At 41.2% G+C, this 15,247-nt stretch overlaps 1 protein-coding gene across 1 annotated transcript in view; it reads left to right on the forward strand.

The window, feature by feature from the left end:
* LOC132820743 (cell surface glycoprotein CD200 receptor 1-like) overlaps nt 1-12,802 on the forward strand; it is a 31,454-nt gene extending 18,652 nt beyond the window's left edge. Inside the window, exons 3-5 of the mRNA XM_060833014.1 lie at nt 3,666-3,693; nt 11,106-11,182; nt 12,742-12,802. Coding sequence (XP_060688997.1) covers nt 3,666-3,693; nt 11,106-11,182; nt 12,742-12,748 — 112 coding nt within the window. The 3' untranslated portion in view covers nt 12,749-12,802. The remainder of the gene's footprint in view (nt 1-3,665; nt 3,694-11,105; nt 11,183-12,741) is intronic.
* The last annotated feature ends 2,445 nt before the right edge of the window (nt 12,803-15,247 follow it).

Consider the following 15,247-nt stretch of genomic DNA (forward strand, 5'->3'; position numbering starts at 1 on the left):
TCTGACTTGCTGGCTCCATATTAAGTGTTTGGGAAAAAAATGAAGGTGCTTGTTGTTCTCTGTTACCAGCTTACACTCTCCAGTTCTGTGCCATAAAAACAGAACAACTTAACAGAACTTGAAGAATATGATAACAGTGACAGGACTAGTTGTGTGCAGTCCAATGCCATGAGGTATAAAATAATTTGTTAAAAGGAAACCAATACATTTCCTACACATGTAAATCATATGTTCATGCAGTAATCTATTTTCTAATTTGCAATTTTCTTGTAAATGTGAGATCATATCAAAGGACAGAATGATTCAATTGTAGTACAAGGGTGAAGTAGGCCAAAGCTACTGAAAGCTGTGTAATAACAGAAGCATTGAAAAGTAGAAACATCTATAGGGTTTAGGGGAACAAAGTACTGAAAATAGAAACCAAACCAGAAATGCTAAAAATGAAGAATGAATTTATATGGAAATCAATTAAACCAGTGGAAATGTTTATTTGAAGTCAATATATTCGACTTGATATCTACTTCTGTCTCATTGTAATTCCTGAACCACCCACTTGTATTCTTGCCTACATAAGCATGCATGTTACATTATCTTATTAAATTAAACTTTTATAATTTATAAATCCTATTCCAACACTTTAACAACTTTTGTCAAAGTGAAACTGAAACCTGAGAGCTTGTAAGGGGGTTTCTCCTGTGCTTATGGCAAGTTGCAATAGCAAAACACAAACAGCTCCAAAGTAAGTTAAAAGAAATTCTAGGCCTAGATCATTACTTTTATAATGGGAAAAAAACAACCTCTATGTGGTACAATGTACTTCAAGGCTTATCGGGATTTGTGGTGCTGTGGCAGTAAGCGCCCTCGTTTATCTTCTTCATTTTGCTTACTTCTTGATTGTGGACAGTAGTTGTTTCTTCACTCAGTGAACCAGGCTTCTGGCTCTGCCCTGCCTGCTATTAGATATCTTCTTCCTCATGCAGGTAATTTGCTACACAACTTTTGATCTTATGCCATGGTATATCAGGTCCACCAGTGAATTGGTCTACTTATTCCCCTTTATGTGACTAACAAAGAGCTTAACACTTTGGGCCATATGTCAACCCCCACCTCATGTATGAACTGTGATCTCTGATTGTATGAACCCTGGAACTCAAAGACACCAATAGTCAATAATAGTTTCCCTGAGTTGAATCTTAAGTTTATTTGTCAGTTTTGATGAGTTTTGTGGAAGGTTTCTTATCATGAGGCCTAGTAACATGTCTCACCATATCTCACCCAATCTGCGTCATGAACTAACTACTCTACAACTACTTCACACTTTTCGCTCAATTCAGGTCCTTTTCTACGACAGATCATCCTGAACACACTTGGCACTCACTCCATCAAAAGCCTTGGTACATGCATCATCTTTGAAAGGGCATTGTGCACCTGGACATGTGGACAGCCTTTCCGTTTACTGGCAACATAATGGGACAGCAACCACATAGCCATCCTTTTCACAGCAAATAGCTGGCATGGCTGACACTGCCTCACACGTACAACCCAATTGACTCACCCTAGTCTCTGTTTAGCCACCAGACAATGCATTCTATCTGTCCTTACCTATATCCCATATGGGCACCCGCTCTAAGTCACCGCTACTCTGTTTCTGATATCCACTGGAAACCGGAATCTTTTCATTGTCCAACAGGAGAACATCACATACAGACAAGCAATCTGACGTTCCAATGATGAGCTTTTATATACAGCCAGAAAAAGTGACTTCAAACAAAGTGAGTTTAGGCTGCATTTCACTTCCACAAAGTAAATCAAATGCTGGCATCATGACCAATGACTATGTTATGCAATGGTCTGCTGCATCCGACTCTCATCCGTCGGAATTGAGTTTCCATCACGTCCTGTCTGCCTTGTTATGTCTGACACAGTTGAGGTCCGTTGTGCACAAGTAAAGTTTTCTCTTCTTCAATGTCCTCATTGTCCTCGTCCCCCTCAGATGGCTGCTCCCAATTCCCCATTCCCTCTGCATCCAACACATCGTCTTGTTGCCTGCTCCATTTGTGCAGAGCACAGCACATCAGGATGATTGGGTTCACTCTGTCAGGACTACACTGAAACCCCGCCAAAAAATGATCCAAGCAGCAGAACCACATTTTCAACACCTTATAATTGAGCCTGATTGTCTGCTCCACCACAGGTCCAGACAAAGTATGTGCAGCGTTGTATCTCTGCTTCACATTCATCAAGTGATTGGACAATGATGTCATGAGCCATGGTCACAATGGGTAGCTCTTGTTCACTAATGTCCCCCCAGTGACCAGCATTGTAAGGCTCTGGGACTGTCAAACACACCAGTTACGTGAGAGTGTAATTCCAGGATCTAGGAGTCATGGCAGCGGCCAGGGTAGCAGGCATACACCCCACAAAAGTGGGAATGGTCATCACAGATCAGCCGGACATTACAGAATTATATTGTCTTCCTGTTGATAAATGCCACAGCTTTGTGACATAGCCCTCTCAGTGGTAGGTGTTCATAGTCAATGGCACCCTTAACCTAGAGCAGACAGACATAATCCATGCACAGATGCATGGTCACTGCCCATGAGGTATTTGTGGGTGGACAACTGATTAGCCCCATACAGGACACCCATTAATCCCTGGAAGAAATGAGTTATATTGAGGCTCAAAGCAGCTGGTATCTTCACATCCACAGGGAGAAGATGGCCTCCCACTCCTGCAGCCCCACAACTTCGCTCTAGCAACTGGCACTGTTCCATCAGTATCCCAGGACATATCGAGCCTGCGTCAACACCGTGCCTCACTCACCCTTGGAAATGGATTCATAGTCAAAACTATCAGGTCTTCCTGTGGCCCTGATATATCCTGAGGAGCCCTACAGCTATGACTTCTGCCTGAGCTGGGTCCTCCTCATCCTTTGCAGCTGTTTCCAAGCTTGCCATTGGCCCTAGTCCTCCTGTATCTATCTTGGCCTTCTTAGGAAGGTAGCCACAGAGTCCAACATCCCACCAGCACTGGGTACATCAGACTTGCTGACAATGACCTTTATTGGGAATGCAAGAAGAAAATCAGGTTCTTATCTCTGGGAACAGTTAGCAGTAGGATACACTGAAACTGAGGGCTGCACAAACTCCTCCCAACAGTGAGACATACAGTTCCTGATAGGAAGGGCCATGCCTCCATCATTCATTCACCTCCTTGGTGTTGGTGCTGTGCTGACTGAGCAACCAACAGACTGCATTATAACCCAGTGTCTGCTGCACACCAATCCCTTCCCATCCCATACGTACATCAACCTATCATTGTATTCAGTAAATTCAGTTGAAACACTCCATTGCTGATCACAAATGATAAAGTGAAGGTTTCCACCTTCAGAGCACTCCTGGAAGTTTCACAAGTGATAGATAGAGTAAGAATCCTTTCCAACTAGATGAACATTGATAGGCTAACAAATTATGTGGTCCTAATGGATTAAGTGTATAAAGTCACTTTTTAGCAGAAATATTGTCATTCAAGTCAGTTTACTTTCTTCATTTATATTTATTGTCAGCAAATATACTATAATGACCATGATCATAGTAAAAAATATAAAATGTCTAAAATCTAAAATGTGTATTTTCCACAATGATTCACAATTTCTCTTTCTACAGAAATTGCTGCGTCTCCAGGTCCAGTCAGGTAAGAGTCATTTCATAACTGCTTGCAGTCGAAAAACATTTAGCAATTGTGATCATTTTCTTCCACTTGTTCCCATATTTTCATCTTTTGGTAGCAGTTGTCAATGGTTTCATTAGAGTGTGTTGCTGGAAAAGCACAGCAGGTCAGGCAGTATCCAAGGAGCAAGAAAATTGATGTTTTAGTCAAAAGCTCTTGATCAGGAATGAGGCTGGGAGCCTCCGGTGTGGAGAGATAAATGGGAAGGAGGGTGGGGCTGGGGAAGGTAGCTCAGAGTGCAATAGGTAGATGGAGGTGGGTTAAAGATGATAGGTCAGCGGGAGGGTGGTGTAGATGAGTGGGAAGGAAGATGGACAGAAGGGACAGGTCATGAGGATGGTGCTGAGCTGGAAACTTGGAACTGGGGTAAAGTTGGGGGAGGGAAAATAGGAAACTGGTGAAACTGATGCCATGGGGTTGGAGGGTCCCGAGGTGGAAGATGAGGAATTATTCCTCCAGGCATCTGGAGGTAAGGGGGTGACAATGGAGGAGGCCCAGGACCTGTATATCCTCAGAAGAATGGGGGGGGGAGATGAAGTGTTGGGCCACGGGGCAGTGGGTTTGGTTGGTGTGGGTGTCCTGGAGTTGTTCTCTGAAGCGCTCTGCGAGTAGGCGTCCTGTATCCCCAATGTAAAGGAGACTGCATCGGGAGCAATAGATACAGTAAGTGACATATGTGGAAGTGTAGTTGAAACTTTGATGGATGTGGAAGGCTCCTTTGGGACCTTGGACAGAGGTAGGGGGTGGGGGGAAATGTGGGCACAGGTTTTGCAATTCCTGTAGTGGCAGGGGAAGGTACCAGGACTGGAGAGTGGTTGTTGGGGGGCATGGACTTGACGAGGTAGTCGCAGAGGGAACAGTCTTTACAGAAATTGGAGAGGGGTGGGGAACGAAGTATATCCCTGGTGGTGATGTCCGTTTGTCGGTGGTGGAATTGACGAAGGATGATGCGATGTATGTGAAGATTAGTGAGGTGGAAGGTGAGGACTGGGGGTTTCTGTCCTTGTGGTTGAGGGGCTGGGGCTCAAGAGTGGAGATGCGGGACGTGGATGAGATGCACTGGAGGGCATCATCAATCAGTAGGACTGAGGAAGTGTCCTCAAAGCCTCACTGAAAAAATGCAGTATCCCAACCAACGCTTGAGAATTTCTTGCCTCAGACTACCTAAACTGGAGAAGAAACATCCACAAAGGTGGAACCCTTTTTGGGTTTCTCTGACTGACCCAGGCAGGGGTCAAGTGCAAAGAGAGGATGAAGGGTACGAAAACTGAAACATCCCAACCACCCACTCCAGAAAACATCACCTTCCCATCTGTGGACCATTCATTCATCTCAGGAACCGTAACACTGGAGTAGAAGAAAATCATCCTCTCTCCTGAAGGGCTGTTTAAGAAGGAGAGGAAGAAAGTATTCTCCGATTCTGACCTCCTCTTGTAGCCACAGTATTTAAAAGGTCGGTCTAGTTAATTTCCTGGTCAACGGCAACCCCAGGATGTTGGAGGCGGGGATTTAGCAGTGGCAATGCCAAGGACAGGTAGTTAGGTTCTCTCACGCTCATAGTTTTCTGCAATGAATGATGGTCCAGCTTGTAATACTCACATCACATGAATTAATTAACACAAACATTATTGCCTTGAGTTTGTATGGCACAAATATTTCTTACCATTTACAAATCCAAGTGTGAATTTGGTACAGAGCCTATACACAGACACAGATAACTTCATTAAACTGCATCACCAACTCGTGTGCAAACAATAAAATAGGAACAGAAATAGATCAGCTGTTCCCCTAAGCCTTTACTGCTCTTCAGCAAGGATCTTTGCTCTCTGTTTGTGTTTCCAATTCTGCATTCCCACTTAGCCCCAAAGACCATTGATTCCGTTACATGATGAAAAGCTATCATGAATGAAATGACCCTGCTTCCATTGCTCTCTGAGGCAGAGACTTCCAGAGTTGAACAACCCTACTGAGAGAAAAAGATTATCCTCATGTCTGTTTGAAAGCATCAACTCGTAATTTTAAAACACAGTCCCCTAGTTCTGGACTCAGTCAGAACTTTTCCACATCCACCTTTTCATGACCATTCAGGATCGCCCACTTACAGACTTAACCATTTCAATCAACTCACCTCTCACTCTTCTAAACTTTAATGGAAACGAGTCCAGATTGTTGAACATATCCTCATACAACAACCCATTCATTCTCGATATCAATCCAGTAAACCTGAAATGCATTCACACCCTTTCTTTAAAAAACTGTACACAGGATACAAGATGTGGCCTCCCAACACCCTGTGTAAGTGAAGCATAACATAGCTTTTATGTTCAATTGCTCTCATAATGAATGATTGTATCCCATTGGCCTTCTTGATTATGTACTCTGCTTGGAAACTAACACTTAGTGAACAATGCGTTAGAACAGCTAAATTCTTCGGTACCTCTGAATTCTGCCATTGGTTATGTAATACTTTGCTTTTTAAATTCTTCCTGCCAAAATGAACTTCACATTGTTCTACATTATACACCATTTGACAATATTTTGCCCACTCAGTCAACTGATCAATTTGTTCTGCAAATTCCTCATGTCTTCCTGACAACATATTTCCTGCCTATCTTTACACCATCTGCAAATTTGTCCAACATGCTTTTGCTCCTCTCATCAAAGTCATTGATATAAATTGTAAAAAGTTGAGACCCAAGCATAGTCCCAAGTGGGATTCCATCCATCACATCTTACCAACCAGACAAGGACATACTTACATATAATTTCTCTGTTTCTTGCCAGTCAGCCAATCTTCTATCAATTCTAAAATGTTACCCCTATTAATATGCACATCATACTATGAGCATTTACATCCCATTATGACATTTAATATAACACTTTATTAAATGCCTCTGGAAATCCAAGCACATTATGTTTACATGCTCCCTTTTATCTATAGAACAGGCTACTTGCTCAAAAACTCTAACAAATTGGTTAAACATGATTTCCTTTTCACAAAATCATATTGACACCTTTTGATTAGCTTCAGTACCTAAGTGCACAGCTAAAATCTCTTTAACGACCAATTCTAACACCATCTCCAAAGGAGATGTCAAGCTAACAGAACAACTGTTTCCTGTTTTCTGTTGATTTCTAGTAGGATCTATAGAATTTGGAAAATAACACTAACACATCTAATACCCCATTAATAACTTATTTTAAGATTCTATGACAAAATCCATCTGGACCCAGCGACAGCTCACAAGTTCATCAGTTTGCTCAGTATTGCTTCCCTGGTGACAGTAATTCCCCACTCCACCTCCTGATTTACAGCTACTGCTGACATGTTTTGTACAATCTACAGTCAAGATAGAACTAAAATATTTACGCAATTCACAACCAATTCCTTATTATCTGCCATTAACTCCCTGTTTTAATTCCCATGTTATTTACTTCTTTTATAAGTGTCTATGGAAAATGTTGCTATCTGTTTTTATATATTTAGTTATCCTTTTCTCATACTCTAATTCCTTCATTCTGATTATTCTTTTAGTCATCCTCTGCCATTCTTTATATTCTGACCAAACATTTGATCTGTTGTATTTGACCTGTCAATCAATTTTGAGCAGTTATCTGTTTTTCCATTAATTTAATGCTTTCCAAACTTCATTAGTTAAACACAAGATGGTGAGTCTCCCTTAGAAACTTTCTGTTGATGGTGACATGGCTAGTGATGAAGCAGCTGAAAATTTTTGGGCTTCACATAGTGTCCCAAGGAAGTCCCTTAGTGATGTCCTGGAGCCAAAATGCTTGGCCCCCAACAACTGCTGCCACCTTCCTTGTGCCTTGTACGGACGCAACAGTGCTAAGTTTTGCTGGAGGGACTCCCTCATGCCGGATTTGGTCAAATGCTACTCATTATCAAGAGCAGTCACTTTCATCTCATCTCTGGACTTCAACTCTTAGATTTGTGTTTGGTCTAAGGCTGCAATGAGTTCTGAAGCTAATAAGTCATGACAGTATCCAAATTGAGCAGCAGTGAGCCTATCATTATTGATTATGTTCACTGATGGCACTATCAACTGAATCAGTTGTTGTTGGTTATTGGTTAATGGAACTGTAATTGGTCAGATAAGATTTACTTGCCTCTTGTGGTAGGATATTCCTGGACAATGTTTCAAATTACTCTATTTGCTTGCTGCTTCCACAGTTTGGTATTTATGTACCCTTGATAGGATCACTAGGTTGACACTATGGTTTTTAGTTTGACTCATGCTTGGTTCTCCAGTTTCATCTCTTGTTCATGCATTTCAGAAGCTAGTCAAACCAATCATATTGGTGAATGTCTGGACTCCTATAATAGACAAACCTATGGAGGAAATGTAAGCTTCCTTCCCTGAATCTTTGGGATTTCACAATTCAGTTGTTTCATGGTTTGCCATAACAAATGCTAGGATACTGATGCTAGAGTCAGGCCAGTAGAATGAGAGGAAGCTTTTCAGAGTATGAGAAATGTTTCAGGAACATCAATAGGAAAGTGGAATTAATTATAGTAAAGGAAGGAAGGGTACGTGTGTAAACAGTATGACCAGAATTAAAGGTGAAATTGAAAGAGACACAGGAGTCATACAGCAGACTAGTTGCTAGGAAATCTTCAATTGAGGCATAGCCATAATCAACAAGTTAATATATTGTTGATGACAAGGTCAAACATTTATCATAACTTAGACAAGATTAAACTATACATAGCTGAAAATGTGTTGCTGGAAAAGTGCAGCAGGTCAGGCAGCATCCAAGGAGCAGGAAAATCAACGTTTTGGGCATGAGCCCTTCGTCAGGAATGAGGAAAGTGTGTCCAGCAGGCTAAGATAAAAGGTAGGGAGGAGGGTCTTGGGGGACAGGCGTTGGAAATGTGATAGGTGGAAGGAGGTCCAGGTGAGGGTGATAGGCCGGAGTGGGGGTGGGGGTGGAGAGGTCAGGAAGAAGATTGCAGGTTAGGAAGGCGGTGCTGAGTTCGAGGGATTTGACTGAGACAAGGTGGGGGGGGAGGGGAAATGAGGAAACTGGAGAAATCTGAGTTCATCCCTTGTGGTAGAAGGGTTCCTAGGTGGAAGATGAGGTGCTCTTCCTCCAGCCGTCATGTTGCTATGGTCTGGCGATGGAGGAGTCCAAGGACCTGCATGTACTTGGTGGAGTGGGAGGTGGAGTTGAAGTGTTGAGCCACGGGGTGGTTGAGTTGGTTGGTCCGGGTGTCCCAGAGGTGTACTCTGAAACATTCCGTAAGTAGGCAGCCTGTCTCCCTAATATAGAGGAGGCCACATCGGGTGCAGCGGATGCAATAAATGATGTGTGTGGAGGTGCAGGTGAATTTGTGGTGGATATGGAAGGATCCCTTTGGGCCTTGGAGGGAAGTAAGGGGGGAGGTGTGGGCGCAAGTTTTGCATTTCTTGCGGTTGCAGGGGAAGGTGCTGAGAATGGAGGTTGGATTAGTGGGGGGGTGTGGACCTGACGAGGGAGTCACGGAGGGAGTGTTCTTTTCGGAACGCTGATAGAGGAGGGGAGGGAAATATATCCCTGATGGTGGGGTCCGTTTGGAGGTGACGGAAATGACGACGGATAATACGATGTATATGGAGTTTGGTGGGGTGGTAGGTGAGGACCAGTGCGGTTCTGTCCTGGTGGCGATTGGAGGGGCGGTGCTCAAGGGCAGAGGAGCGGGAAGTGGAGCAGATGCGGTGGAGGACCAGTTCCAATACTGTACAACCCAGATGGCCTCCTTTTTCAAAGACTGTAATTTCCTCCCATTTGTGATCGATGATGCCCTCCACTGCATCCCTTCCCCCAAATCCCTCCTCCCAACCTTTTATCTTAGCCTGCTGGACACACTTTCCTCATTCCTGAAGAAGGGCTCATGCCCGAAATGTCGATTCTTCTGCTCCTTGGATGCTGCCTGACTTGCTGCGCTTTTCCAGCAACACATTTTCAGCTCTGATCTCCAGCATCTGCAGTCCTCACTTTCTCCTTAAACTATACATATTCTGGCTAACAATGCCTTGTGTTATGTCGCCAATTCTGATTGTTGAGGCACAAGGGAAAACTTCCAAACAGAGATAAAGCCAAATATTGACTCCTTAAATACTAGTGCGTGAGTTGTAAAAGAAACTTAGATGCTAAAGACTGGAAAGAAGTTTCAAGGTGACCTTATAGAGATATTTCTGTCAAGGGTTTGGAACAGTTTTATACCATTAGTTTTGCTATTGCCTTTACATCACACTGTCCATTTTGATTCCTTTCCAGTGCACTACTGTTCTCAGTATCATTTATTGCTTTCTCCTTGGTTTTGCAAGGTTTAGTTGTTACTATCTAGAATGGAGTTTATTCATACGTTCTATCATTAAAGAACATGTTTTATACCTACTGGCACTTTATGAGTAGTTAGACTTTAGAATGGATTACCTGTTAGAGGGATCAATAGTGGGCAGCACAGTGGTTAGCACTGCTGCCTCACAACGCCAGGGGCCCAGGTTTGATTCCAAACTTGGGAATCTGTGTGGAGTTTGCACATTCTCCCTGTGTCTGCTTGGGCTTCCTCCAGGTGCTCCGGTTTCCTCCCACAATCTAAAAATGTGCAGATTAGGTGGATTGGCAATGCTAAATTGCCCATAATGTTCGGGATTTGTAGGTTAGTTGCGTCATTCTCGGGAAATGTAGGGAAATTGGTCTGGATGGGATACTCTTCAAAGGGTCAGTGGAACGTGTTGGACCAAATGGCCTGTTTCCACACTAGGGATTCTACATTTCAATGTAGACTTCAAAAGGGAATTGCAGGAACCCTTGAAGGAAAACATTCCAGAACCAAAACAAGCTCAATTGACTTCTGTTTCTTCATGGCATTTCCTTACGACACGACATGCAAAATGGAAGTGGCCTCCCAATGAGAGACCTCGAAGGCGAAAGTGTTAATGCAGAAAGCGGGAACTGCAGCCAAAGCAGGCAACCTTACAACCCCGGTCATTTCGCTTCTTCGGTGCTCTACTCTTCGACCTTTTCAGTTCATTTTCTCCTGTGTGCTGTAGGCCCCTGATCCTCTCTGATTTGTGGTTGCTGCTAAGGCTGCTCAGTCGCCACTCCTCTGACTGACCAGCATGTCTTGGGATTGTTCCATCGTCCTTAATGAGTTGACAAGTCTGGTGGCAGCTATTTAGTTGGCTGCTCCCTATAAGATTTAGGAGGAGGTGCCAATAACTGTCTGGACATGAGTAGCTGATGTTTTCTTCCAACATCAGGGCCCTCACCAAATGATAAAATCCTGGCCTATGATTGTATAGCTTCCACTATAGGGTTACTATTTTTAAATATCCAGTATAAACATGATGCTGTATGTTTGTTTTCAGGAAATGTCTCAGTCAAATGGACCTTTTATACAGATGGAGAATTTCATTTATGATTCATTTCAACCACAAAAACCAAGGTAACCATGGCAACATCCTTCTGAAACACATTACAATTTTTATGGAAATTCATGACATGAACATTAATATATTTTTCGTACTGGTATGGCTACCATTGCTTTGGAGCTCTTAGACATGAGAGTGTTCAGAAGGTTTCAAAATTAATCAAAAATATGCAAAATTGGCAACAATTCCAAACTGTTCTGTTGTATCGTTTACCTTTATGGTAGTTCGAAGCCAATCAGCTGCCACTATCAATAAACAAATGGAAGGAGACATCTGCTAAAAGTCATCATCACTATCACTACGTACTAAAAGCTAGCAGTAGCAAACATGTCGCTAGCCAGCAAAAATTATCAAAATGTCCATGAGTGGACTGGCCACCAGTAGCAGGAAGCCAGCAAGCCAATCCCAGCCACCAGACACTAATCATCGTAGCAGCCATCAATTCCCTGCCAAACACTAGAAACCAACCAGCAAGCCAACATGAGCCTGCATCAGCCTAGCTTCTCGCTCAGTTGGGTACAAGAGCAAGTGTGTAATGGGATCATTGGAAAATCCAACAAAGGAAAACTGGTGGCAATTCCTAAGCTTTGCTTTTCTCTCAATCCGAGAACATCTCTATTCATAAAGGCTGCTGCCTCCACAGCAGGAGAAACATTGTGCCTTGGAAAGATAGAAACAGATCAAAGTTTTGACATCCAGAATAGTTAAAAATTTATCCTAGAAATAATTCCAATACTTTATAGCTTCTGTCAAATTTTCCATTAACTAGTCCTTTGTATATAGCTCGTAATGACTCCAGAATATTTGTAAACCAAATGTGACAACTGAGAAAACAAGAAGGTAACAAATAACCATCTGTCTCTTTCAGCTAGTGGAGTATTTTGTATCATTGCTCACATTGATTGAGAGCACGCTACTCAGCCAGGAGAAGTAGGAGACTGAGACAGCTGATTAACAGACATAGTGGTTTGAGAGAGTGCAAGAATGCTAGTTTCTCAAGAAAAAAAAACACATGGAAACATAGAGAAAGCTATTTTCTAGCTCCCAAAAGATGAGCATATGTTTTTCAACAAAAATTAAAATAGGACACACTTCATAAACATGCATGTTATTCCCAAAGTACACATATTTTTGACCTGCCCCAAGGGTAAAGCTGAATATTTGTCAATCAATCAGCAAGAGCAACTACCCAGTTTCATTACACTCGCCCCCAACCATTACATTTCTATGAGCATTTGTACTGGTACCATTGAGATTATAAATCCATTTCAATGCAATACATCTATGAGAGGATTTGGCACCCATGTGATCAGAACAAGTATTTGTCCAACCCAATTAAATTATTCTTACCAAGGCGTGCAGAATCTACTCCGAGGAGTGTAAAGCAGATTATTTAATTCAATATAAAATCTCTAAAAGAAGGTGAAATGAAGAGAAGGTAAGCAAGATTGGATGCAGAAATAGAAAGGAAAGAAACGCTATTTTCACTTTGTTAATTTGGTGATAATTAAAAGTGGAAAATACAAAACGCTATACTCTTGTAACATTGATTTTTTTAATGTTTATTTGGCAGGAATTAATACTTAACACAGCATGAAAATCCCCTAACACTACAATGTACAAACAAACCTTTATCTGCTAAATTTAGTGGATATAAAAGAATAATAATAATAAACTTCTCACATTCCATCTATTTCAACGGACATTAGAGAAGTGGAACTTCTGGAAGAGCAGCGAACCTCCGACAGCAGCATCCTGATTTCTGTGTTTAACTGTACCTGTGTTATTTCATTACTCTTTAATGAAAGGGAGAACTGATAGCATCACTGTTATTTGTATTGAAATATGTGGGCAATTTTACCAGGTACATGATTCATCATGAAAGTTGTCACTTTAAGTAGCTTGTATCAATTAATTATATGCCCTCTGCTGTATCTTATGGATTCTGCAGGTGAAATGAAGCAAAGACTACAATTTCTCCAATGTGCCATTTCACTGGTATTCAATGACAAAAGAACAAAAGGAAGATGATTTTTGAATAAAAGCTATTTTTATACAGCTAAAATAATAGGTTTTAAGGATATGTTTAAATTCAATTTGAAAGAGAAGCTGAAGATACCATTAAATGGCGAATCAGAATTTTTATTTGCGAAAACAACTTGATTTTTCTGCTTCAAATAAACCAATTGTGATCGGACATTTTATGTTGGATGCTTTCCGGCCTTCCTCTCTTATTGATAATGAATTGATTACTGAAAACTTAATTTTATTTTGAATTTTTTTGTAAATTAGATTAAAATCCTTAGGATAGATCAAGAGAATAAGAAAGGATCTACGAATATGCAGCAACTAAATTAATAACTCATGGAAATAGGTTCTTGTTATTACTTGTTTACAAATTAAAGATCAAGATTATGCATTATTGATAGCCTTTTCACAATTCATAAAAATAGTGTTGATTTTCCTAATTAGTATCATTTACTGTAGTGTCATCTATTGTTGACCCATGGAATTTGGTTCTCAATTAATTTTGTTTTCATTTAATGATTTATTCAAACATACTGCAATGAATAAAAACTACTTTTCTATGCATATTACAGTAAGTCTTCACTTAAAGTTGTGGCTGTGTTACTGAAAATTGTGGTTTTAATTGAAATTATTTAAAGTGAGCATAGTTCCCACAGGAATCAATATTTAAAACATTGTTATTTCACACATTTGGCTCATGGAAAAAAATGTACATGTTAAAATATTGTGCACTACATTTTAAATACTGTACAGTACATTCCTGGCTAAAATAACTTGTAAAACTCACTTTGTATAGTTGAAATATTAGAAATTACATATAGATCGTTGTATAAATAAATTATGCTCACCTCATTTCAGTTTGGTTTGATCTAGTGGGCAAATGTTAGTCAGTGTAGGAGCTATATAAGCTGCGTAAGTTCTGGAACTTCAATGCTGAGAGTGGGAACAAGATTGAGGGGAAGATGAGCTGTTGAAGAAGCTCTTGAGATGGTGGCAATAGAAATCAAGGACTTTAAAAGCAGAAATGGAGGGTGAGATTGACAGCAGAGCAACAGCATAATTGGGGATAGAAATGCTATTGATAAACACAAATTATTAAGTAGATTGTGTTTCCCCATTATTAATAATGTTGATACATATCAATGTTGACTGGAGGCAACATTAAGTGAGGGCTTACAGTAGTTTTTCATATATTTGGTTTTGCTCTTCATAACATTTTGCTGATATTTCTTTAAACAAAACATTCTTCAAGAAAAACTGGCATCAATTTGTTTCAGTGACTGTTGCAATTGTTGATCTCAGGTGTTTTGTTTGGTTAATATTTAATAAATTGGTAGATGGAGCAAATTTTGTATCTGTGTATTTGCTTTTGGTCAAGAAACAATCAATTTGATTCTCAAACATAAAAATAAGTACCCCGTAGCAGTGATAAATACAATAAGGTTGTGTCACAGCATTTGATCATAAGGGTTACATTAGAGATTTGCTTCCCTACTACATCATCCAATCACATCTTTCCCAATTACATCGTCCCAAAGTTCTGCACTTTTGCCTACTCTGGCACAAATATCACCGAGGAAAATTAGTTTGTCCGCTGCAGGGACCCTTGAAAAAGACTGGTCAAGGTGAGAGTGGAATATCTCCTTGCCCTCAGCTGCTGCATCAAGCGTTGTTGCATGTACGCTGACTACCATCACATTCTGGTTCTGAGTAAGGAAGAGTTAGTGTCATGAGGCATTTACTTATCGTGTTGGAGGAGTCTTTGAGTTGGTCCACCAGTTCATTTTTGATGTGGCACGCTTCTTCATCCTTGCCTTTCTAGACAAAGGTGTAAGAGAAAGTGAGGACTGCAGATGCTGGAGATCAGAGCTGAAAATGTGTTGCTGGAAAAGTGCAGCAGGTCAGGCAGCATCCAAGGAGCAGGAGAATCGACGTTTCAGACATGAGCCCTTCCTCAGGAATGAGGAAAGTGTGCCAAGTAGGCTAAGATAAAAGGTAGGGAGGAGGGACTTGGGGGGAGGGGCATTGGAAATGCGATAAAGGAGGTAAAG

This window comes from Hemiscyllium ocellatum, chromosome 12 (genome assembly GCF_020745735.1).
Source record: "Hemiscyllium ocellatum isolate sHemOce1 chromosome 12, sHemOce1.pat.X.cur, whole genome shotgun sequence".
Taxonomy (NCBI): Eukaryota; Metazoa; Chordata; class Chondrichthyes; order Orectolobiformes; family Hemiscylliidae; genus Hemiscyllium; species Hemiscyllium ocellatum.